This window comes from Mastomys coucha, unplaced genomic scaffold, assembly GCF_008632895.1.
Source record: "Mastomys coucha isolate ucsf_1 unplaced genomic scaffold, UCSF_Mcou_1 pScaffold12, whole genome shotgun sequence".
NCBI lineage: Eukaryota > Metazoa > Chordata > Mammalia > Rodentia > Muridae > Mastomys > Mastomys coucha.
In genome coordinates this window covers 18,354,953-18,379,397 of record NW_022196894.1, presented here as the reverse complement: position 1 = coordinate 18,379,397, position 24,445 = coordinate 18,354,953, and the positions used below count along the sequence as shown (strand labels likewise).

The window sequence follows — 24,445 nt, the reverse complement described above, 5'->3', positions numbered from 1 at the left end:
AAAAAAAAAAAAAACAAAAACAAAAACAAAAAAACCAACAACAACAAAAAGAAGAAGAAGATTATTTTGGGCCTGCATTGATTGATGGCTCAACAGTTAAGAGCACTGGCTGCTGTTCCAGTGGACCTAAGTTCAATTCCCAGCAGCCACAAAAAGGCTCACAACCTTCAGTAGTTCAAATTTTAGGGGACCCAACACTTACTGGGCTCTGTAGGCATTGCACATGATTCACGGACATACACATAGGGCAAAACATCCGTACACATAAAATAAGAATAAATTAAAAATTTTTAAATAAAATGAAAATTCAAATAATGTTTTCAGGGATAAGGTATTTAAAGCCCATTTTGGCTGAGTATGGTGCTTCACACCATTAATGCCTAGCACTTGGGAAGCAGAGTCCAGTGCACCTATGTGAACTCAAGCCAACCTGGTCCACATATTGAATTCCAGGACAGGCAGACCTACATAGTGACTGAAGCTGTCTAAATAAGTTATTACTATCATTTGAAAATATGTTTGTTTGTATATATTTGTGTTTGTGTGTATAATGTGTTGGGGGGGGGAGTGGCACACAGCTGGAGGTCAGAGAACAACTTGTGTGAATTGGCCTTTTCCTTCCTCCATGTGGGTTCCTCACCTGGGATTAAACTCAGATCAGCTTAGCAGCAAGTGCTCTTACCCATTGTGCTATCTCACTACCCTAGAATTATTTTTTTTTCTTTTATTCTTTTTTTGGTTTTTCTTTTTTTTGTTTTTTTCGAGACAGGGTTTCTCTGTATAGCCCTGGTTGTCCTGGAACTCACTCTGTAGACCAGGCTGGCCTCGAACTCAGAAATCCGCCTGCCTCTGCCTCCCAAGTGCTGGGATTAAAGGCGTGCACCACCACCGCCCGGCTTATTATTATTATTATTATTATTATTATTATTATTATTATTATTGGAAATTCTCACTAAGTTGCGTAAGGTGACCCTAAAGTTTCAATTCTGCCTCCGTCTCCCTAGTAGCTGGAATTAACAAGCCTGCCTGATGTTAATTTATTATTGTTTTTGTTTCTTGAGACAGTGTTTCTCTGTATAGGCTTGACTGTCCTGGAAACTCACTCTGCAGACTAGGCTGGCCTCTAATGGAGAGATCTTTCTGCCTCTGCCTCCTGAGTGCTGGGATTAAAGTCGTGCACCACCACTGACCAGCTTTATTTGTTTGAGACAGAGTCTCACTAGGTAGCCAAGGCTGGTCTCCAACTTGCAGTGATCTCCCTGCCTCTGCCTTCCAAGTACTGGAATTATAAGTGTACACCACCACACTCTGGTATTTTAATTATTATTATCATCATCCAAGACCTATAACAGAGTAAAACTAGTAAGGCTGGAGGAAGTATGCTCTAGTTCTCTGATGGTGACTAGGTTCCCTCAGCATTAGGCTTTCACATCTTGACATCCTGGAGCCTGGTATCCTTAGGACAAGTCTCTGCCTTGCTCATGCTCACTCTAGTGACAAGATGGTATCATAGCATTCAGCTCTCCACCTCCCTTCCAAAACTACGGGAAAGAAACCTCAGCACTTAGGGATCCGATGAGGTGGCATATTCCTGTATTTGGAAGATGAGGGCAGAAGACCATTAGTTCAAGGTTATCCTCAGATACACACTGTCTTTGAGGCCAGCCTAGGATATATTAGACCTTGTCTAAGAAAGAAAAAGAAAGGGGGGGAATAAGGAGAACCAGAATGAGTCAGGTCGGGTGGAGCACGTCTGGAATCCCAGCTACTCAAAACCAGAAACAATAAATTTAGAACCTTTAGTGAGACTGTGTCACAAAAATAGAAAGGAGAAAAATGTCTGGGATTCAGTAGTAGAGCATTTGCATGAAGCCCTAAGTTCAGCCCCCCCAATTGTTGGAGTAATCTTTTTTTTTTTTTACTTTTATGAAGGTGTGTTTCTGTATATTCTTTCTTTTTAAAAAAGATTTATTTATTTTATACATATGTGAGTGCACTGTCACTGTCACACCAGAAGAGGGTATCAGATCCCATTACAGGTGGTTGTGAGTCACCTTGTGGTTGGTGGGAATTGAACTCAGGACCTCTGGAAAAGCAATCAGGGCTCTTAAACTCTGAGCCATCTCTCCAGCCCCGTTTCTGTATTTTCAATTGTTAATTCTGTACCTGCCGAGAGCTAAGTGCTAGCAGGATTTTGAGACTGTCATTTCTATTTCCCAACACCAAGTTTTCTGCTTTGTAAATATTTGTCCTTCCTCACCTACCTAGAGGCAGTCTAGAATTGTATCGGAGGTTGTCTTTTGTTTGTTTGTTTTGAGACAGGGTTTCTCTGTGTAGCTCTGGCTGTCCTGGAACTCACTTTGTAGACCAGGCTGGCCTCGAACTCAGAAATCCGCCTGCCTCTGCCTCCCAAGTGCTAAAGGTATGCACCACTACCACCTGGCTTCAGAGGTAGTCTTGCTACTGAATGATTGTAATACAGATCGGATGGCCAGTAGCTGGGCAGGAAGTGATAGGGCAGAACTTCCCCTGGTAGAGAGTGATAGGGGAGAAAAAAGCAGAAATGGAAGATTAGGAAGCAGACATGAAGGAGAGTAACTGGACCTTGGTGGAGCAGAGAGGTGTTGAGCTAGCCTCTTGGCGGTTTGTAGGCTAGATGGTCCGGTTAAGTTAGATGAGCTAGCTGGGAGACTGATTGCTGAAGCAAAAGGCCTAAGCACTAAACTATAATAGAAGTCTTGTGTCATTTTATTCATACCTTAGGCGGTCCGAGAAAGTCTGGTTATACTGAAAGGCGAGAAAGGGAAGTGAAACAAAACCCATCAAGTACATATAGCACTTCAGTTTGTGCACCATTGTTGTGGTTTTGAATGAGAATGGTACCAGTGAGTTCATATATTTGAATACCTGGTCCATCTCTCTCTGTCTCTGCCTTCTGCTTATGGACTGTAATCTCTCAGTTACTGCTCCAGCACCATACCCACCTGTCTGCTGCCATGCTTCCTGCCATCCATGATGGGCATGGACTCAGCCTCTGAAACTATAAGTAACTCTCACTAAACATTTCCTTCTGTGAGCTGTGCTGGTCATGGTATCTCTTCACAGCAATAGAAAAATAAGCAAGACAACTGCTGTAGGTGTGTTACATATATGGGCTCATTCCCTATGACATCTTTGTGAGCTAGGATTGAAATCCAGGGCTTCTGACTCATTTCTGGAAAGCAGATTAGAAATGTGAATCAAAAAGAAGCCAGGCAGCTGGGCAGTGGTGGCGCACACCTTTAATCCCAGCACTTGGGAGGCAGAGGCAGGTAGATTTCTGAGTTCGAGGCCAGCCTGGTATACAGAGTGAGTTCCAGGACAGCCAGAGCTATACAGAGAAACCCTGTCTTGAAAAAAACAAAAAAAGAAGCCAGGCTTCTCCGATACTATTGCTACTCTTTCACCATATCTCCTAGAAGAAGAAGAAGAAGCATATCTGTTTTGAAGCTAGGCTAACTTGGATTCAAACCTAGGCTCCATCTCTTATTAGATGATACCTATATCAAGTAACTGGACAGAGCTAAATTTTCCATGTTTGTGAAGCAAAAAAACCATCCCTATCTCAGAGAACTAACAACCACCCACCCATAAGAACCTAGTACGTTTTACAGCATTCTCAGAGAACTAACTAACAACCACCCACCGTTAAGAATCTAGTACGTTTTACAGCACTCTCAGAGTCACAAAGACTTAACTTGAATATTTTCATGTCTCTTTCATGATCAAATCAGTTTTTCAAAAGATATTTTTATTATTATTTATTTAGTTGTACATATGTGTATGACTATATAGTACATGTGCCCAAAGTTAGGGGCATCCCTTGGATGCTGGAGTTATAAGCAGTTGTAAGCTGCCTGATGTGGGTGCTGGGAGTTGAACTCAGGTCTTCTGTAAGAACAGTACATGTTCTTAACCACTGAGCCATTTCTCCAGCTCTTAAAATCAGTTTTTAGGCTGATTATGAAAAACCAAAATAAAAACCAAAAAGGAACTGCTCCTGATTGCATTTTTAGTGCCAATTGTTAGAGACTTGTACAAACTTCTGTTCTCTATCATCTTCCCTCTGTGTTTGTTTCCAGTTTTTCTATTCTATTTTTTCCTTCTTTCTCTGTTCTTCTTTTCCTATATATCATTCATTGATTTGTTTGTAACAGAGTGTTATAATGTAGTCTCAGCTGTCATCAAACTTCCTATCCTTCTGCCTCAGTGTCCACGGTATTTGGTTTAACAGATACATACAACCAAGCCTGACTTTTCCTCTCCATCCTCCAGTTTTTCTTTCCTTTAATTAATTTTGAATGAACAGAGAATGATCAGACACTTCGCTCCTAAATTACAAGGACAGTGTGGTCATGGTGATATGAAAGATTAATGGTCAATATTGACAAAGATGGGGAACATGGTTACCTCCATATTCTATAGTTAGCTTATAAATTGAGATATTCTTTTTTAAGATTTATTTATTGGCCTGGCAGTGGTGGTGCATGCCTTTAATCCCAGCACTTGGGAGGCAGAGGCAGGCGGATTTCTGAGGCCCACCTGGTCTACAGAGTGAGTTTGAGGACAGCCAGGGCTACACAGAGAAACCCTATCTTGAAAAAACAAAAACAAAAACAAAAAAAGAAGAAGAAAAAAAAGATTATTATTATTATTATATTTACATATTATATTTACAGTACACTGTAGCTGTCCTCAGACACTCCAGAAGAGGACATCAGATCTCATTAGGGGTGGTTGTGAGCCACCATGTGGTTGCTGGGATTTGAACTCAGGACCTTCAGAAGAGCAGTCAGTGCTCTTACCTGCTGAGCCATCTCACTAGCCCAATTGAGATATTGTTATTCAGATGGTCTACCTCTGAGGAAATTTCATCCAAAAGATTTTGACATCAAATAGCTTTTGTTCCATAACAAAACCACATTTAATTGGTTAAAGTAAGAACTAAATGACACAGTGGTGGCACATACCTTTAATCCCAGCACTTAAGAGGCAGAGACAGGTGAACCTCTGTGAGTTCGAGGCCAGCCTGTGACTTCTAAGAGTGACTTCTAAGACAGCCAGAGCTACACAGAGAAATTCTGTCTCGAAAACCCAAGCAGGTAAGTACATAGATACATAGTCAGACAGACAGACAGACAGACAGACAGACAGACAGAGTAAGAACTAGTATTTTTCATGTTCTGTCTGGGACTGGCTGGTCTAGAATACTTAGATGGCCTCATTTATTTTGTGGAATTCTGTTGGGATGACCAAACCCTTTGTAGTTACTCTTCTTCCAGTAACCATGCTATAGCAAATAGCAAATAGAGAAAAGAAATACCAAGTTACTGTTAGCCATCATTAAAGCTCACAGCAGCAACAAATGGGGTTGGTCATGCCTCAGTACACAGCTGTCCTTCAAACCTCTGCATCATCACATTTGCTAGTGTTCCTATAGGGCAAACATGTCCTGTGGTCAAAGTTGGATTCAGGGATGGACAAATAGACTCTACTTCTGTATTGGGGAAACTCCAAAATGTTATTTTTTCTTACAACATTTGTTCATCATAGTGCTATTCGTAATCCTCCCCCAAACAGGGAGGAAATAATGTGTAAGTACAGAGGGTTTGTTGAATAATTCAAACATCCATACAACTGGGATGCTGTGCAACACATGTAGATGATAGAAGAAGAATAAGCAGGGGTTGGAGAGATGGCTCAGCGGTTAAGAGCACCGTCTGCTCTTGCAGAGGCCCTGAGTTCAATTCCCAGCAACCACATGGTGGCTTATAACCATCATTTTTTTTTTTTTTTATGTCTTTAGCCGAGAGGAGGTAGCACGTCTTTTTTTTTTTTTTTTTAAGTTTTATTTATTTATTTTATGTGTATGAGTTCAAATCTGGGAACTGAACTCAGGATAGGGTCGCTCCCTCTGGCCCCTCTTGATCTGGCATAATACACTGTAGCTGTCTTCAGACACACCAGAAGAGGGTGTCAGATCTCATTATAGGTGGTTGTGAGCCACCATGTGGTTGCGGGGATCTGAACTCAAGACCTTTGGAAGAGCAGTCAGTGCTCTTACCCACTGAGCCATCTCACCAGCCCCCACTCATAACCATCTGTAATGGGGTCCAATGTCCTCATCTGATGTCTGAAGACAGCTACAGTGTATTCATATACATAAAATAAACATTTTAAAAAAGAAATAATTGATGGGAGAAGTTGCTATGTAAATTAGGAGAGAAACAGGTTTTTTTTTAAAAAAAAAATCCCATTTTATAAAACAAAATAAATACATGCAAGCACAAGCATGAAAAAAGGTCAGAAAGATGTAAACAAAATGCTTAGTATGAATGTGCTCAATGATGATGTTAGTTTCTTTTTTATAAACTTATTTATTCATCATATGTATGTTTGTACATACATATGTTTTCATCAGATTTTCAGGCTGGACAGCACATATCTTTACTTACTGATGCCACTTTCAAGCTCTTTGGGCTTGTATAATAACAGCTACCATTTCTATACATTTCTATACATTTCTTGTTAATTTATCTTTACAACATCTAATGAAATATATTCTACTAATATAATTTCCCTGTATTGTGGATGAGAAACCTAAAACACTGGGAAACTTGAGTGTTCATACTTATACAAAATCAAACAAGAAAGAATCTAGCCAACAGAGTGTGCAAGCACAGCCATGTAACCCCAGGACATTGGAGGCTAAGGCAGGAGGGCTTACTTGAGCTACATGACAAGTTTCAAGCTAGTTGGGTCTACACAGTAAGACCTAGTCTTTAAAAATAATAAAATAAAAATAAAAATGAATTCCAGATTAAATCGTTAACCTTCTCTCTCTCATTCTAGAGAAAAGAGATTTGCTTCAGTTCCCATATGGTACCATCCTTGGCAAGAACCCCAGGGTTCCTTCTTCATTGATTTGGGTGTGTGGCTGCTCAGTTCTGAAACAGTGCAGCTAAGCTCAGGGCTATTTCACCCGCAGAACTGGCCTTAATGAGTAGCTTCTATTTTCTCCGTTTACACTGGACTCCCAGCTCAGGGAGATCACATGACACATTCTTATTGGGGAAGATGAAAGGTATACAGCTAAGATTTTGGTGGTTTTATTTTTCTAAAGGTATACAACTAGCAATGATTTTTTTTTTTTTTTTGGACTAGGTCTCATTATATAGCCTTGAACTCACTGTGTAGACAGACCCAGCTGGTCTCAGACTCACAGAGATCAGCTTGACTGAGCGCAGAGATGAAAGGCCGACTCCACCAGGACCAACACAAATGATCTTAAAAAACATGATTATTGGGCCTTCGATTCAAGGTCATTCAGAAAATGGCAGATTCTGGATTGAAAGTCATAGCTGTGTAACTTCCAGGGGAAGATGTTCTGGACAATCTGATCACCCAGAGTTACTCTGTCCTTCCTTTCATATGTCAGGGTCAGTCTTTCTCACCCCAGGGCCCAGTTGGGGACCATTCCTCCCAGCCACAAAGATGGTGTACAGGAGTGTTAGAAGGAACCCCTGTTAGACTAGACCCCAGAGGTAATCCCAAAGCAGTCCCTCACACCTCCTCCCTATCCCCAAAGGCTGGGTTCAGAGTCCTGACAGCAGAGACCTTTGCATTAAACACCCGAAGGTAGGAAACCCAGCAACCCGGCAATCTCACTAGCGTGATTTGGCGGGACTAAAAGGAAGGTGTCTTGCATGGGGCATGAGCAAAAGCAATAGCGTCATTATTGTCTGTACCAGGCCGTCACTGTGAATGGATGTGAGACACACCCTCCCTCCCAAGGCCAGTGATTGCGCCACAGCCCTCTCCCGATAGAGAGCGGGTGACGCTGCAGCTGACTGCTAGCAGGGCAGGGGCGGGGTTTGGGGGGCGGCAAGAGGTGAAAGGAAGTGTGCGTGTTCTTTTCGGGGGAGGGGGAGAACTCTACTCCAGGCCCCAGCAACAAGGGCGGGGGACACCCTGTCCCTGCCGATGCTTACTAGCTCGCGCCTCGTGCTCAGGCACTCCGGGCTTCCCTGCGTCATCCGCATCCAGGGCGCCCGCCGCGACGCTGCCATTCATTTCTCCCACACTGCCAGCTAGAGCAAGCCTCTAAGGCTGAGGGAACCGCGTGGAGCGACTGGAGCTTTGAGTCTGGATTTTGGCGCCAACAGCGGTCCTATGGTTTGTGGGGAGTCTACTCTGGTGCGCGCTGCGGTTGCAGTGTTTAAGATCCTTCCCCTGAAAGGCCACAACGCAGTCTCGGGGGACAGACCCAGTGGTACTCATACAAGGGACCCGGTATGCAGGCAGATACAGAAATCCAAAACCAACACACAGAGACCGAGATCAGACACACAGAGGTAGACTGACAGATGCTCAGACAGTCGAACACAAATTGGACAACTGATGGAGACCTACGCGCAACCAGGATACAGGAACGCGCCAAGCACGGTGGCACCACCCCCAGGCCCGAACTCTTCCCGCGCTCCTGTCGGTTGGTTCCTTCCCCTCTCTCCACGCGTATTCGGCCCTTTCCAGGCCGCCTTTCAGAGTCCAGGGCCGCGTCCACAGTCAGCCTGGCCGCCGCCTTCTGGAGCCCCGCCGCGCCCCCAGCTTTTGGCGCTCAGCTCCCAGTTGCTCTCCCAACCGCGGCGTCCGTCCCTCCCCTTCTCCCCTAAGCACTCGGCTAGCCGCTCCCGCCTAGCACTGGCTGCTGCGGTTCCCCCGGGCCCACGTGGCGGCCATTCCCGGCCACCTCGCGGGAACCTCCCACGACCGCGCGTTCCACTCCAGGGATCACCGGGCACCCACGGACCGCTGGGCCCCGCCTCTTTCCGCTGGCCGGTGCCCGCCCCGCCTCCACCGCGCCCCGCCCGCCGTTCTCTGCCGCAGTCGGGCGCTCATCGTCATTCCGCTCTCGCCGCCGCCGCCGCCCCCGCCCCGCCCCCGCCCGGTCCCCGCCGCTGCCGCCGCCGCCTGCCCAGCGGCCCGGGAGGCGGAGGCGCGGGGGAGGAGGCCCCGCTCGGCTCCGCAGTCCCGGATGCTGTATGACTTCATCCTTCCGCCGGCTCCCCTGCTGAGCTAGGGCCGGTCCGGCAGCTAGCCTCTGCCCGTGCCCCGCCGCAGTCCCTAGCCCGCCCGGTGCCCGCCATGTCCGAGATCCTACCCTACGGTGAGGACAAGATGGGCCGCTTCGGCGCAGACCCCGAGGGTTCCGACCTCTCTTTCAGCTGCCGCCTGCAGGACACCAACTCCTTCTTCGCTGGCAACCAGGCCAAGCGGCCCCCCAAGCTGGGCCAGATCGGCCGAGCCAAGAGAGGTACGCGGCCCGGGCCCGGAGTCGCCGCCTGACCCAGAAACCCTTCGCCTGGCGTCCCCAGGCTGCCGTTCCCCGTCAAGTGGCAGCTGTTCTTGCCGCAGACCAGCGCAGCCAGCTGCGCACCCGCCCGGGGTGGGGAGGGTCCCTGCTGTGGAGTTGTCCCATTCTTTCCCTCTCCCGGGAATACTGTGTCCCGGATTCGAAGCTCTCCACTTCTGGAAAAAGAGCCCCGGCTCCTGTCGAGGGGGAGGGGCCGCTTAGGGTATTTGGGGCTGCTTGGCGCTGGGAACACAAGGTGATGGGCTAAGATGAGTAGGTGGATGTTACTGGAGGAGGGCACCGAGGCCAGGGGTTCGGTCGTCTTGATTGTTTGCATTGGGAGGGGACTCTGGGCGGCACTGTCAGAATAGGGGATTCAGGTAGATGAAAGGGTTACACCAGGTGACAGTTTCATCTGAGCTCAGTTCGAGGATGGGGTTGTGTCGAAGGCAGAGGTTTCTGGTCAGCTTAGATGGAGGAAGGCTCAGGTGACGGGAGGGTTCGCACTGGGAGTCTTCGGAAGAGGGGTGTTCCCACATAGGGAGGTTTGGGTGCCAGGTTTGGTAGCAGGTAGGGTCCGCAGGAGAGTTCAGGTGGGGAGGGCATAGCGTTTCGAGTGGTGTCGCGGGAACACAGGCAGTAGAGTAGATCTGCGCGGGGCTTGAGGACACCGACCCCGCTGTCGCCGCCGCCCCCCGAGACCGCGCGGCTGATGCGCTTTCTCCCTGCGCAGTGGTGATCGAGGATGACCGGATAGACGACGTGCTGAAGGGGATGGGGGAGAAGCCTCCGTCCGGAGTGTAGACGCGCCGGTTCTGGCGGCGGGCTCCGGGCCCAGCCCCGCAGCGGCCAGGAGCATGGGCCGGCGATGCGGCTGCCGGCGCACCCCCGCCCGGGGCCGAGGTGCCTGCGGGCGGGGGCTGCAGGGCCACGCCGCCGCGGGGTCAGTGTTGCTACCGCCGCTGCCAGGCGCTCCGGAGCTGTCCGCTTCAGCACCACGGCGGCGGCGGTAGTGGTGGTGCGGACCAGCCCGGAGCCCGCCGACGCACTCATGCACTTTAGAACCTCGGGCCGCAGCTCCACCCCGCACACCGGAACCGACACAGAGACCCACGGCCCCCAGCCCGCCCCCTCCCGCACGGCTCCCCTGCCCCGCCCCTCCTCCGATCAATCTGGTCTGCAGCCCGGGCAGCTGCGGCGGCGTCGGACTGCGCGGCCAGGGAGGTTTGGCTGCATATTTGCATGAGCTTCCTACCCACCTCAGCCTAGTCCTCCGGGCCGTTCCTCAACTGTACCCCTGTCTGGCGTGACCCCAGCCTCTTTCTAAGGGACTTCCTCAGCACATTTGTATTTTTATATCCGATTCTTTGTTTACTGGCTCCGCTCATGGTTTGTGCCCTTCCCCCACAGCCTCCGCCATGCTCTTCTGCGCCTGGCAGATAGGACAGGTGTTGAGACTGGGATGGGACAAGCCCCCAACATTGGTAACTAACCACATGGCCAGTCTGCCCAATTCTGACCCCAGGAGGCTCACTGGGAGACTCCTCCCTCCCAAGGTATCATCTTTTAAGGGCCCAGATCTGATTTTACCTTGGACCCCCTCATGCTACCCCTGGGAACCCAAATGGGGACTGCTCAGTATCTTTGGATGACACCTGTGGACCGGAAGATGTTCTCGACCCAGGGTTGTCCTTTGTAAAAATGTTTCTCCATCCTCAATGTAACAGGAGTGTGTGAATAAACACAGACCTCCGTGTGTGAGTGTGTGTATGTGTGTCTGCTGCTTCAGTCTGCTGGGGGACAGCTGTTGACAGTCTCAGGTGCAAGTTCCTGGTGGGGAAGGTGAGCATTGTCTGGGCACCCTGGTGTGGGAACATCATAAATATATGGCCCCCTTAAGTACCTGTATAGCCTAACCAGGACAGTCACCACGTTGGGGCTGGAATCAGAAGCATAAAGCAGTCTAGATTCAAAGCCTTTAGCCTCTTAAGGATAAATGCAGGTTGGATGAGCATATCTAAGGCGGAGGAGCTGTGTTGAGCTTTGCCCCAAAAGATAAAGTCACATGGAGGAATAGGGAAACCCTGTAGAAATAAAAATCCTAGAAGCCAGAAACCTGGGATCTGGGACTTAGTTGGACTCACACTGTATTGGTTCACATGGGCATAATCCTACTGGCTGTTTATGCACAAGACCTCTGGATTTGAGTACCCAGCAACCAATCCCCAGTCCCAAACTGGGAATTCCAGCTCCCTAGGAGCCTAATGCACAAAGGCAGGGAGGGCTTGGAGATGGCACTTCCAGTCTCACAGCTGAATGGCACTGAGGAAGTCCTCGTTGTCTGAGTCTTGGAGGAAGCAGGGTGAGGCAGGAGGGCTGGGGGATGAGAGGATCTGGGCCCCCAGGGCCAGCTGGGACACACTGAGCTCTCTGCCCTTATGCATGATGTAAAAATGGAAATGAAAACCACTGCTGTAGGTTGTATGCCTCAGTGACCAGTCATAACGGGACTGAGCATAGTGTCTGATCCTAAAGTGGGGACCTGCAGAAGTCATTGAGATGAATCGGCCTCCAGGAACCAGCACCCGGCTCACCTGCAAGGCAGACAAGAAAAACCATCAGTGCGGAATCATCCCCAGATTCTCAAAGGTCAGTACAACCCATAATGATCTTCTAATCAAGCCTTAGATACTACTCTCTATGCAATAGTTCTTTCTGACTTTCTGTGGTAGACTAAGCCAGCCTCTGCCTTTGGTTGTTCTATATAAGGCTGGGCTCCAGACGGGGAAGACATTTATCCAGAAGGCATTGTTTTCCTACCAGCTACTCACTTTCCCAATCTGTCTGACCCATCTGCGACCTGGCTACCACTTCTTCCCTATGTTAAGCTAGCAACCAACCACTGATTGGCCTCTGTGAGCCTTGGTCACTCCAGTCTCCTCTGTTCTTCAGAAATCCATAGTTTTAAGAGGACCTGCTCCAAACCTCATTTCCAGATTGCTGAATTCATCCCGTGTCCTGAGAGTTCAATCCCTTACCCCTGCAGGCATGTTGGTCTGCTGTCTTGCTGCTTCCTCACCTCACTCAGCACCTGGTCCACAGTGTGGACACCTTCAGAAGATACATTCCAGGGATCCGGCTCCCCAGCCAGCAGGGCATCCAGTGTGCCCTTCTCGAGGACAACATCAAAAGATCCACTAGGGAAGCCCAGTGCTCGAACATCCATGGTCTCCCAGCGTAGACTGGGTACATGGGCATAGCGAACTTGCATGGCTGCCACCACTACTGGAGAGTAATCCACACTGGTCACATTAGGGAAGCCTCCAAGGAATAGCTCATAGCTCAAGGCACTGTTCCCGCAACCTGTTGTGGGTGGAATGGGTAGCAAAAGAGCTGGGTTAGCTTTGGTTCTCACCTTCTAGTCATTTATCCACTAGTCAGCCTGTTTTCTCTCCATTCATCCCCTGTATCTGACCCTGCACCAAGTTCTTAAAGCAACAGGGTGTAGAAGAGTGCTGAGTTTTGGAGTCACACAGACTTGGACACAAAGTGCCTCTGTCTTTCTCAGCTATGTGGACAAGGGTAAGTTGTTTCAGTACCAAGAACTTGGGTTTCCTGTTTAAGAGAATGACAAGAACAGTCAGTAGCTAGCCTGCACACAGATGCAATGTGCTAAATTTAAGAGCTACAAACATCTGCGGAGTTGCTGAAGGAGCTTGGAACTCAAGAGTTCAAAGATTTGGATTGACTTTCCCAGTTACAAAGAGAAGCATCTGATTCTTGGGGTTTCGGTTTCCTCAAACTCAGAATGTATATAATATTGGCATCATTAGGACCATAATACTATTACCTTAAAGGTATCTCTAATCATTAAGAGGATCTTGGAACCCTGGAAGATGTCATGTTAGGGGTTATAATCTTACTCTGATGTCCAAGGCAGAATTAATAAACTAAGAGAAGACTAGCTGGAGACATGCAGTAAAGCTGACCCACTGTACTGAATGTATGTATCGGACACTCCACTTTGGTCTCTGCTGGTAAAGTACATGCTCTGCAGAAGGAGCTAAATAAACAGAATGCTTTCCTAGCATGCACAAAGCCCTGGTTGGCTCCTCAACACCACATAAATTGAACGTAGTAGTGTGTAGTAGTGCATGCCTGTAATCCCAGGGAGAGGATCAGGAGTCAATCTTAGCTACATAGCAAATGCAAAGCCAGCCTAGGTTATAAGAGACCCTGTGTGGATTTTTTGTTTTTTGTTTTTTGTTTTGACATGTTTTCTCTGTGTAGTCCTGGCTGTTCTGGAACTCACTCTATAGAACAGGCTGGTCTTGAATTCAGAGATCTCCCCGTCCCTCTGCCTCCTGGATGCTGCGATTAAAGGCTTATGCCACCACCGTCCAGCTTTAGTTTTGTTTTTAAGTGCCTGCGGTCAAGGAACTTGTACCCTGATGGGAAGATGAAATGTAGAATTACAACTACCATATAGTGGAACGAGGGGCAAACCAGCATCACAGAGGCTACTGACCCTACCTGAGCTGAGCCTGCCAAGAATTCCAGAGACACTGCCCCCTCAGAAGAGCTGAGAAATAAGCAGTCTTAGGGGTGGGGTGCAGGGAAACCTGGGGCAAATTATCTACAATGCAATCTCTAAGCTAGGCATGGTGGCTCATAACTTTAATCCCAGCATTTAGGAGGCAGAGGCAGGTGGATTCTGAGTTGGAGGCTAAAGTGTGACCCTGTTTTAAAAACAACAGAAGAATGCAGTCTCTGAGAGGGCAGCGTCAAGGACAGGGAGGTTGAGAATTTAAGAGGTTCAAATTCTAAAAGAGATTTTAAGATATACGGCCCAATTTGCACACCTGTTTTGAAAGAAAGTGGTCTCTTGCAGGTCTTCCAGTAGCCCATCTTGGGCTAAGAATGGGGCTAGATAGCAGCTCTTGGCAGGTCCACACAGGGATCTCACCTTCTTGGGATCCAGACTGCTTCCAATCCTTATTTATCGATATCACAGAATCATGAGATTAGGAATTCAAGGCCAGCCTCATCTATATAGTAAGTTCCAGGCCAGCTCGTGTATCATAACGCCATGCCTCAAAAGCCATAGGCTAGGCTGGGTTGCAGGCGCCTTTAATCCCAGCACAGAGGAGGCAGAGGCAGGTAGATCTCTAAGTTCCAGGCCAGCCTGGGCTACATAGTGAAATCACACTCAAAAAAAAAAAAAAAAAAAAATTGCCAAGCGGTGGTGGCGCATGCTTTTAATCCCAGCACTTGGGAGGCAGAGGCAGGCGGATTTCTGAGTTTGAGGCCAGCCTGGTCTACAGAGTGAGTTCCAGGACAGCCAGAGCTATACAGAGAAACCCTGTCTCGAAAAAACAAACAAACAAAAACAAAAAACAAACAAACAAAAAAATTAAAGTACGTTCTTTCTAGATAAGCTGCCTATATAGTTGAGAATGATACTGAAATTCTGATCTTTCTACTTCTCCTAGGTTTTAGCACTGAATGAATGAATGAATGGGAAGGAACATGACTGCTCCTAGGTTTGTTGGAGAGAGGAAGTTTATTATAGAAATGTGGGAGAGCAGAGCCAGAGGCAGGGACATCTGGGAGAGTCCAGAGTGGCCATTACCCTAAGCTATGAGAGAAGAGCAGGGAGGGGAAGGAAAGAGAGGGGAACCAGGTGCTGCAGCTAGGAGGCCCAAAAGAGTAGATGAAAAGGCCAGGTAGCCAGAAAGGTTGGATTATACATGGAGGAGCATCTCAATGGGTATGCCAGCCAGGAGGGCCCTGTAACAGGAAGGAGACAGGGATGAAGGAAGAACCTGGCTGCCAGTGTCTACTTTGATACGTTAAGTAGGCACCTCAGCTTTTTGTCCCAGGTTTGCAACTTGACACTTCTACTTCTGGATCACTGGGAGTTCAGATTTATGTGAAATATGGACCAGTTGCAATTTATGTGATACTAGGAATTGAACCCACGGCTTCCTGCAAGCGAGACAAGAACTTAAATGAACTGAGTTACATCCTAAGCCCTCCCTACTCCCAAATTACTTAATAGTCACTGAACACTCAGTATTATGCTAAATAATTTGCAAGAATTCAGTTTATTTTCAACATTGATTCACGCAGAAATAGTATTGTATTGTTCTCAGTTTTTAGGTGGAGCAATCGAGGGAAAGTAGTTAAGGAGCTTTCCAAGGACACACAGAGATGGGGCCGGAATTTGGGCCGACACCTGTCTCACTCCAAGCCAGAGCTTGTAACCACTATGCTCAACTGCCTTTCAGTTTTCAAAAGGCCCACTCAAGCCTGGTGGTGACACTCCAGCTTGGGCTACATTAGCATGACCAGTAGTCTGCAATTCACTATGAAGCTATTACAGAGTTCTAACTGCCTCCCTGTGTGCTGCATGGTAAGACAGCAGGACTAGAAACCCTGCTATCAGAAAGCATCTGTACTTCACACATCGATGACAGCAGATACTGTCAATGCTCTGACCAGACCCTTTTATAAGTCTTAGTATGTCCCCAGGCTTTGCTATGCATTTGCTTCTAAAGGTCTTCATCTGTGACCCCTCAGGCCAAAGTTATTGTTGAGATTTTTGCCTGAGATCACAGTTTGGTTCATCTTTTTGCCTTTCCCTATTCTTACCAGTCAGTTTTTCCTGGAAGCTACTAGTGGATGAATGACTTGGACATGAATCTCCTTCTCAGGATCCTTTCTGGGGCACTCAACCCAAGACTTAGAGTAGAATCTTTATTTCTTTTTGGTAAATAAAACTTTGGGCAGGTATAGTGGCTCACCCCTGTAATCTCAGCACCCAGGTGGCAAAAGCAGACAGAGCTTTGTGAGTCTGATGCCACACTAGTCTACCTGTGAGCTTTGGGCCAGCCAAGACTACAGGAGACTCTGTCTTAAACATAAGTTTTATTAGAGAACATCAGTCCTTTTTTTTTTTTATGCATTGTCTGTAGCTGTGTGTCTATTACCATAGCAGAACTGAGTGTGGGAGAGAGATTGCAAAGCCTAAAATACCTACTCTCTGGCCTTGTTCAGAAAAGGTTTATAGATTCCCTAACCTACAGTAGCTCTGAATACTCGTTACTCAGCTTTAAAAGTTGAATAGATATGTCAGAAGGGGGCAGCATATTGCCTGGCACCTGCCAGGTGCTCTACTCAGATCTGTGGAGATGAAGGTGACTTCCCAAATTCTGAGTCATGTTCTTAGATCTCGGAGTCCTAAGTTTTCTGAAAACCTAAACTTTTACAATAGGCTTTTCATCTCCTATCCCTCCTTAGATTTATCCCTCCTATCCCTCCTTAGATTTATCCCTCCTATCCAGAAAAAAAAACCACCTCGTGGTCAGCAAGATTCTAAGATTTTAAGGAAGATAGATGCCTTGCCCAGCAGCAGTCTGACAATCAGCTGTGGACATTGCTGTAAACAGCCCCCGAGGGCAGGCCTGCTGGTGCCCACCTGCAAGCCCAGCACTTAGAAAGTAGGGGTGGAAAGTAAATCAGTAAATGTCAGGCTAGCCCGCTACACAACAAGACCATATTTCAACAAAAGAAAAGAGATTCCTAACCTCTATATTAGACTTCCCTGGAATTAGAATCTCGGAGTGGGGCCTAACTTGCCAGTTAATTTTGAAAGGCACTGAAGTTTGATAAACATAGTTCTGTGGTAAATCTATAAATAAATGCAATAGTATACAACCACAGAATTCAAGGAACTGTTTACTTCTAGTGGGGAGAAGTTATGTGGAAACTACAAGAAAACTCTGAAAACATATGGCGCTTTTTTGCCAAGTATTGGTCTACATGGTTCACATGCTCATCCAATCACTAAACATCTGATCTGTAGGTTCTCATTTTCTTATTTATTTATTTATGATGTTTTGCTGAGACAGGCTGGCCTCTTGCTCCCAGGGCTGGGATTAAAGGTACAAGTCACCACATCCAGCTTTCTTTTCTTTTTTGTTTTTATTTATTTTTTATTTATTAATTATTATACTTAAGTACACTGTAGCTTCAGATCTCATTATGGGTGGTTGTGAGCCACCATGTGGTTGCTGAGATTTGAACTCAGGACCTTTGGATGAGCAGTCAGCGCTCTTACTCGCTGAGCCATTTCACCAGCCCCGGTTTTTATTTTCTTAAGGCTTGGAAATGGAGGCACAGAAATTTAAAGATTTTGTGCAAGATTACAATTCCAGCTAAGCCAAGTTTCTAGCATTAACTACTTGCTCCCAGAGTCCAGACTCTTAGCCACAAGGTTACACTTTCTAGTCCTGGTCATGTTCTACTTCCCAAATTGAGCAGCGCAGACACACACTATATGGTGTGTCTGTATATGGTATAAATGTATAAGAGATACCATTTTTATCCCTATCAAGCATTCCACTTAAATGTATACAGGCTTTAGAAGGTAGATCTCTGTGAGTTCAAAGCTGGCCTATTCTATAAGGTGAGTTCCAGGCCAGCCAGGATTCATAGTGAGACCCTGTCTAAAAACAAAAACAAAATGTATACAGGTTTCTACTGAACAAAACGTTTAGGCAACTCTACTCATTCAAACTTTTCCTGAGTATCCAGCAGCTAACATCCTAGCATCTCCCTTGTTGACACCTATCTCCACTGCAACTCTTCATCAGACTCAGAGGCCCTATTATTCTACCCTATAAGTGTTTCGGACTAAGTTTTTCACCTGGGGTTCAGAGAAGTGGTAACTCCCTTACCTGACAACGGCTCCGGGTGCCCACTGGTGCGAAAAGAAAACTAGGTGTTATGTTCGAGGTGCACATGACTTACTCCAGAGAAATTTGCAGTCCCATTTCTAGAAACGGAAACTGAAACACACAATGGATTCATGACTTGTCCTAGGTTACACAGCCAGTTAATGTTGGGACTTGAAGTAGGTCCACAGAAATATGCTCTCCAGTGTCCTAGGCTGCCTCCAGTGTCTGGGGCAGAGTAACACCCCTCGCTGGGACACCACAGGACTGTCTTTTTCCAGAGTGCTGACGAGCTCTTATTTCTGTTTGCCCTGGCTAAATACAGACGGATTCTGAAGGTACTGGGTGTTGGCTCCGAACTGGGGCGTCCTCGTACAGGAGAAAGCAGAAGGGAAGAAAGCGGAGGTGGTCTGGCCAGCGACCGGTGGCTGGGACACTACCCACCTAGCACGAGGATACGGTCCTCAGGGCGCAGCTCCGGCTCTAGGAGGGCACGGAATGAAGCGAAGTCCCCGAACCACTCGTAGGGTCCAGAGTCGGCCGCATCCTTGTAGCGCTGGTCCCAGTACTGGACTTGGCGGTACTGGAAGTTCCTCTCGGGTAACTCCGGAGGGGACGCCGGAGTCCTGGGAGAGGCCATGCTCCCGGCCGCGCCGCAGCCAGGGCGGGGCTCAGGAGCCCAATCACCAAGGGAAGAAGCGGGAGGCGGGGCCTGTGTCTCCGCCCTCCTCTGCAGCTGCTCCACACAAACACGTGGAACTTCCGTCCTCCTCTAAGCTCATTTTTGAAAGTCGTCCGGCTGGAAAGCTAAATTACTCGGTATCTTATTAATGTACTGCCCATCTCAACTCGGCCACATTTCCTCGTGGCAGAGCAGATCTGGTCACCAGATGTGAACAGGCTCATCACTGTTCGAACTCTCGTGTTCGGTTTTCAACAACCCTTTTCCAGTAAGAGGCGTGATTAATTAAAGATTCCCTTCTTCCCAAGATCTTCGGAGCACCTTCGGGTGCTTCGAGAAGGCGGGAGGAATGCTGAAAGGAGCTTTTCCCCACTAGCGTGAACACAATTACTCTGGATATAGGCCGAGTGGAAAGCTGGGCTTGGAGAAGAGAACAGAACTGTTGTTTTATTTTCTGGTCAAACACTCTGATAAACTGGTGTTTATGCGCTCTGGATGGGACATACACCGAGAAGTATATGTATATTTATATTTATATCGTGTAGTGCGTTCTAAGGGCTAGCTATCTTATCCTTATCCGGGTCCACATATCCACATTAGAAATATCTCTCACCACTGTGTATAAAAAGCACTAAATATGTACCCAATGAATCGTTTTGACCTAGAAACTCCAGCTCCCTGAGTCCAATTAGTAGACTGCTACGCAGTAAATAAGGATTCTGGTTACTCGGATCAGCATTTAGTTTGAGAGGACTCCCGGAGCGGGAGAACGGAACCTAATGTCTTAGGGTTGGTTTTCCCGGGTGGTGGAAGCACAAGAGTGGCGCACTGTCAAGATGGCTGCTGGGCTGCGGAAACGCGGCCCGCTGGGTTCTGTCGCCCAGCCGGCAGGAATCTGGAAACAATGGCTACAGCGGGCCTGGCAAGAACGCTATCTACTGCTGCGGGAGCCACGCTACACATTGCTGGTGGCCTCCTGCCTCTGCCTAGCAGAGGTGGGCATCACCTTCTGGGTCATTCACAGGGTGGCATGTGAGTTCACTGAAGGGGAGAAAACCGGAGGGAGGGGCGGGATACCCAAACTAGATTACAGAGCTTTCATTCACCATTTAAACCTCTGTCCTTTACCCAACCCAAGCCCACTTTCCAGAACAGCGATCGTAATCTCCCTCCCATATGGGAGGGAGGTGACCCTAGAGATTACCCCCTGCATTTAACATTAAGCGTGCTAAGAAAGCATAAGTAAGTTCTGGCCAGAATTAATGTGCTGTTGCTGTTCCTGCTGCTTGTTTGTACCTTCAGACGGTCACTTTCCATCCCGGATCTGATTTTTCACGCTTTTAATTCTTAGGTCTTGAAAGTCCTTTTAAAGAGTGCATTTTGTGACCATTTAAAGTCCGTTAGGTACTGTGTCTTTCAGGATCAGTCTTTTTTTTAGCCAGGGCTACACAGAGAAGCCCCACCTTGTGAAACCACACACACACACACACACACACACACACACACACACACATGAACTGAAAAGGAGAGAAGTACTGAAGTACTACTCAAGGAATACAGGAAAGAGTAAATTTGGAGTAGGAAGAAAGATCGTAAATTCAATTCTACACATTGAGTTTAAGATGCTTGCTTTCATAGACCTAAGGAGATAGCTTAGCATGTTGTATTTACCATGCAAGTATGAGACCCATAGTTCACATTCCTAGCATTATACATAAATGCCAGGCAGGACAAGGGATCCTTGAAGCAAACTGACTAGCTAGACTCAGTTATATAAATGATGTAGGAAGATACCAGTGTCAACTCCTGGCCTTCATAATGCATGCACACACACTCACAAAGTATATGGGTTCACCCAGAGAATGCCCTATGTGCAGTTAACATAAGGGACGATGATGGGAGAAACCTGGGAATGAGGTAGATTCTCTGGGCATTGGTGGTCTGAAGGCATGGGATTTAGAAGTAGGCAAGTTCTGGACTCAGAAGGAACGAGACCGTGTTATCTTCTTCCAGACACAGAGATTGACTGGAAGGCCTACATGGCCCAGGTGGAGGGTTTCATCAATGGCACATATGACTACACACAGCTGCAGGGTGACACCGGACCTCTTGTGTGAGTGAGGATAGGAAGTCTGAAGACATTGTGAAGGGCTGGGTGGGTACCAGGCTCATGTACTGACCTAGGCTCATGTTTCCTTTCATCTTCCAGCTACCCTGCTGGTTTTCTGTACGTCTTTATGGGGCTATACTATGCTACTGACCGGGGCACTGACATCCCTATGGCCCAAAACATCTTTGCTGTACTCTACCTTGTCACCTTGGTGCTTGTTTTCTTGATATACCACCAGACCTCCAAGGTGAGTTGATGATGCTACAGGACCAACTGGCCCTAGCCTTAAGTGGGTGGTGGGGATGGCTCAGGTTTGGGGAGCTGACGTTGGTGCCCACCCTTTAGGTACCTCCCTTCGTCTTTTTCTTCATGTGTTGCGCCTCTTACCGTGTCCATTCCATCTTTGTACTGCGGCTCTTCAATGACCCAGTGGCTATGGCATTGCTCTTCCTGAGCATCAACCTCTTCCTGGCACATTCCTGGAGCTGGGGCTGCTGCTGTTTCAGGTCAGAGCCTTTTCCTTCTGCCCACCTCAGTCACATTTCCCTATCTTCCCAATGTTCTGCAAGAGAGGACATCAAGAGTGGTTAGATACTGTAGGTCACTCTGGCCACCCTGACCAAGTCAAGGATCTGTAGAAAGTCCCTTTCCTCATGCTTCCTTCCTATCTTGTCCCCAGATGGCATCCGTTGTTGGAGTTGGCCCTTAAGTATGTCAATCAGTACGTGTCCAGTTAGTCTGGACAGAGGGGCCAGGTATTATTTCCTTCTTCCCAGCCTCCTCTCTGGCCATCTATGTTCCTCTAACAGTTCTGGATGGAGACCACATCCTAGCACTTAATAGTCTGGGGAGGAAATCTATGGGGAGGTGTGTATGTCGTTCCAGCGGGCACACAATCCTGGAGCTGATCCTCGACCTTTGCTGTCCTTTGTCCATTTCAGCCTGGCCGTCTCAGTGAAGATGAATGTGCTACTCTTTGCCCCAGGATTGCTATTCCTTCTTCTTACTCAGTTTGGCTTCCGTGGTGCCCTCCCCAAGCTGGCCATCTGTGCTGCCCTTCAGGTAACTCTCTTTCCTGCCCTTAGTGATGAGAAAGGGCCTCCCCTTACTGAAGAGTCAGGTCTCCTTAAATCTCTTAGGGCTTTCTCAAAAGCCAACAGACAAGAGTTTGGAGTTGATTATGAGCTAGGCAGTCACTGTCTCTGCACTTTAGGTCCCATGGTTGAACTTGGCAGGCCTCTCACAGGCTTCCTAAAGCTGCTTGCTTAAGACCTACCTGGTCAACTAGCTAGGCATGGTGGTACACATTTTTTTTTCCCAAGACAAGGTTTCTCTGTATAGCCCTGGCTGTCCTGAAACTCACTCTGTAGACCAGGCTGGCGCCTCCCAAGTGCTGGGATTAAAGGCGTGCGCTACCACTGTCCAGCAGTAGTACACATCTTTGACCTTAGCACTTGGGAGGTGGATCTCTGAGTTCAAGGGCACCCTGGTCTACATAACAAATGTCAGGCCAGCCAGGACTTACATAGTGAGACTCTCTCTAAATACCTCCCTCTCCATTCACACACATACACACACACACACACACACACACACACACACACACACACACACACACATATCAAGTGAATTTTTTTTTCAAGATTTTTAAAAGATTTATTATGTGTATGCGAGCTCAATTTGCATGTGTGCCTGCATGACAGAAAAACATCAGATCCCATTACAGATAGCCATGAGCTACCATGTGGTTGCTGGGAGCTGAAATCAGGACCTCTGGAAGAGCAACGAGAGCTCTTAACAACTGAGCCCACAATCTGGTGAATTCTTGAGGAAGGCAGTGTGATCACCCCCTCCCCTCCCGTGCCTCTTTGGTGTCAGGCTCTGGCAAGGGGTGCGAGTGGGGAGGTTTTCCTGATACTCCTTGAAATAAAGGAGCTTCCAAGGCTTCCATCCCACTGTGTGCTCCTGAGTGACTTCCCTGAAGGCTGGGAGGAGCCTAAGCAGCTCTGCTGGCTTCACACCCATCCTCAGGTGGTGCTGGGATTGCCCTTCCTGCTGGAGAACCCCATTGGCTATCTATCCCGATCCTTTGACCTCGGCCGTCAGTTTCTCTTCCAATGGACAGTGAACTGGCGTTTCCTGCCTGAAGCCATCTTCCTGCATCGCGCCTTCCATCTGGCCCTGTTGGCTGCCCATCTTAGCCTCCTCTTGCTGTTTGCCCTCTGTAGGTGGCACAGGTAAAAAACAGGGTTAATATGATGGGAAGATTCATGGGATGGAGTGGGGAGCTTAGCTCTTAGGAGCTACTTGGGGGAAATGTTAAGTTCATGGTGGTTAATGTAGAATTTGGCATACAATTGGGCCTTGATAAATGTCCAAATGTCTTCTTTTCAGAACAGGGGAAAGTATCCTGTCACTGCTGAAGGATCCTTCCAAAAGGAAAGTGCCACCCCAACCCCTCACACCTAACCATATCCTTTAAGTCATGGAAAGATAAGTTTTGCTCTCTCCATGTGCAGATAGACTCTTAGTCTGTTGGCCTGAGAGGAAGAGGCTGGAGCCCAGTCATAGGTCCTGTCCTCTGCAGCAAGCACTGCACTGAGCCCCTTACACATCTCAGCACAGCTTAGCCTCAAGTCCTGAGAGTCCATACCCCTACCATGTAAAATCACCTGAGTTAGGGAAGAACTCAGATTAATTTTACAAAGGGAAGAATTGAGGTTAGAAAGTGAGGGATTCAGACTTCATAGGCTTTACAGTCCCATGCATTCCTGTCTCGCTGCTAAACTGAGGATCAGATCCAGAGGGCCTAAAAAGCTTGTCTGAGGCTTGCATGTAAGGCAGACTAGGGTGCTTTCTTACCCCAGAACTCTAAACCCCTACCCCCACCCCACCCCATCCCTCCTGGCCTCCATCCCCACGCAGAGCCTTAACCATCACATCACAGACTGTTTCCGTCCTCTTCACCTCCAACTTCATCGGCATCTGCTTTAGCCGCTCACTCCACTACCAGTTTTATGTCTGGTATTTCCACACACTGCCCTACCTCCTGTGGGCCATGCCTGCACGCTGGCTCACACACCTGCTCAGGTACTGGCTGAGACAGCCTGGAGGGGTTGGGGAAAGGCTCTGGATCTCCTCTTCTCAAAGCTGTGTAACCACAGAAGGGGATGGGGTGGATGGGTGGATGGGAGTAGGGCATGAGAAACCTAATGCTACAGACCTTGAAGTAGTTAAGACCCATTTCTCATTTCCAGGTTGCTGGTGCTGGGACTCATTGAGCTTTCCTGGAATACATACCCATCCACATCCTTCAGCTCTGCTGCCCTGCACCTGTGCCATGCTGTCATCCTGCTGCAGCTCTGGCTGTCCCCTCAGTTCTTTCCTAAGAGCATCCAGCCGAGCAGGAAAACTCACTGAAATCCGCCCCTTCCTTCTAGAACTTGCTCAGCATCATGGGTGGAACGGACTCTGTATTCTTAGAATAAACCTTGCCAAGTCCACCTTTGTGCACCCTACATAAA

The 24,445-nt window shown here is 47.7% G+C and overlaps 3 protein-coding genes across 7 annotated transcripts in view; 2 read left to right on the top strand and 1 right to left on the bottom strand.

Moving 5' to 3' along the window:
• Nucleotides 1–18,804, bottom strand: part of LOC116085727 (endothelin-converting enzyme 2) — a 41,791-nt gene extending 22,987 nt beyond the window's left edge. The window contains exons 1-3 of one of the 2 annotated variants that reach the window (XM_031363448.1): nt 18,574–18,804; nt 12,471–12,754; nt 11,509–11,985 (exon numbers count right to left, since the gene is read on the bottom strand). In XM_031363448.1, coding sequence (XP_031219308.1) covers nt 11,698–11,985; nt 12,471–12,754; nt 18,574–18,769 — 768 coding nt within the window. In that variant the 5' untranslated portion in view covers nt 18,770–18,804 and the 3' untranslated portion in view covers nt 11,509–11,697. Of the gene's footprint in view, nt 1–11,508; nt 11,986–12,470; nt 12,755–18,573 lie in introns of those variants that run through there. The other variant, XM_031363449.1, reaches the window with a different exon arrangement.
• On the top strand, nt 8,947–11,152 carry Camk2n2 (calcium/calmodulin dependent protein kinase II inhibitor 2). The gene is made up of 2 exons (XM_031363451.1): nt 8,947–9,352; nt 10,125–11,152. Exons 1-2 carry the CDS (start codon nt 9,184–9,186, stop codon nt 10,193–10,195), a joined length of 240 nt encoding a protein of 79 aa, XP_031219311.1. The 5' UTR covers nt 8,947–9,183; the 3' UTR covers nt 10,196–11,152.
• Nucleotides 18,805–19,615: 811 nt separating the features above from the next.
• Alg3 (ALG3 alpha-1,3- mannosyltransferase) lies at nt 19,616–24,437 on the top strand. Of its 4 annotated transcripts, none has more exons than XM_031363439.1 (9): nt 19,616–19,843; nt 20,825–20,924; nt 21,021–21,168; nt 21,267–21,427; nt 21,863–21,983; nt 22,953–23,158; nt 23,316–23,392; nt 23,867–24,011; nt 24,179–24,437. In XM_031363439.1, exons 1-9 carry the CDS (start codon nt 19,648–19,650, stop codon nt 24,339–24,341), a joined length of 1,317 nt encoding a protein of 438 aa, XP_031219299.1. In that variant the 5' UTR covers nt 19,616–19,647; the 3' UTR covers nt 24,342–24,437. The 4 variants fall into 4 exon arrangements, with proteins under 4 accessions (XP_031219299.1, XP_031219303.1, XP_031219302.1 ...); XM_031363440.1 differs by having other exon boundaries at nt 19,634–19,806; XM_031363443.1 differs by lacking the exon at nt 20,825–20,924 and having other exon boundaries at nt 19,625–19,806.
• The last annotated feature ends 8 nt before the right edge of the window (nt 24,438–24,445 follow it).

Coding starts and splice junctions, on each gene's coding strand:
- Camk2n2 (XM_031363451.1), top strand. CDS start 9,184: ATGTCCGAGATCCTACCCTACGGTGAGGACAAGATGGGCCGCTTCGGC. Junction 9,353..10,124: donor GATCGGCCGAGCCAAGAGAG/GTACGCGGCCCG, acceptor CTCCCTGCGCAG/TGGTGATCGAGGATGACCGG.
- Alg3 (XM_031363439.1), top strand. CDS start 19,648: ATGGCTGCTGGGCTGCGGAAACGCGGCCCGCTGGGTTCTGTCGCCCAG. Junction 21,169..21,266: donor TATACCACCAGACCTCCAAG/GTGAGTTGATGA, acceptor CCCACCCTTTAG/GTACCTCCCTTCGTCTTTTT. Junction 24,012..24,178: donor TGGCTCACACACCTGCTCAG/GTACTGGCTGAG, acceptor TCTCATTTCCAG/GTTGCTGGTGCTGGGACTCA.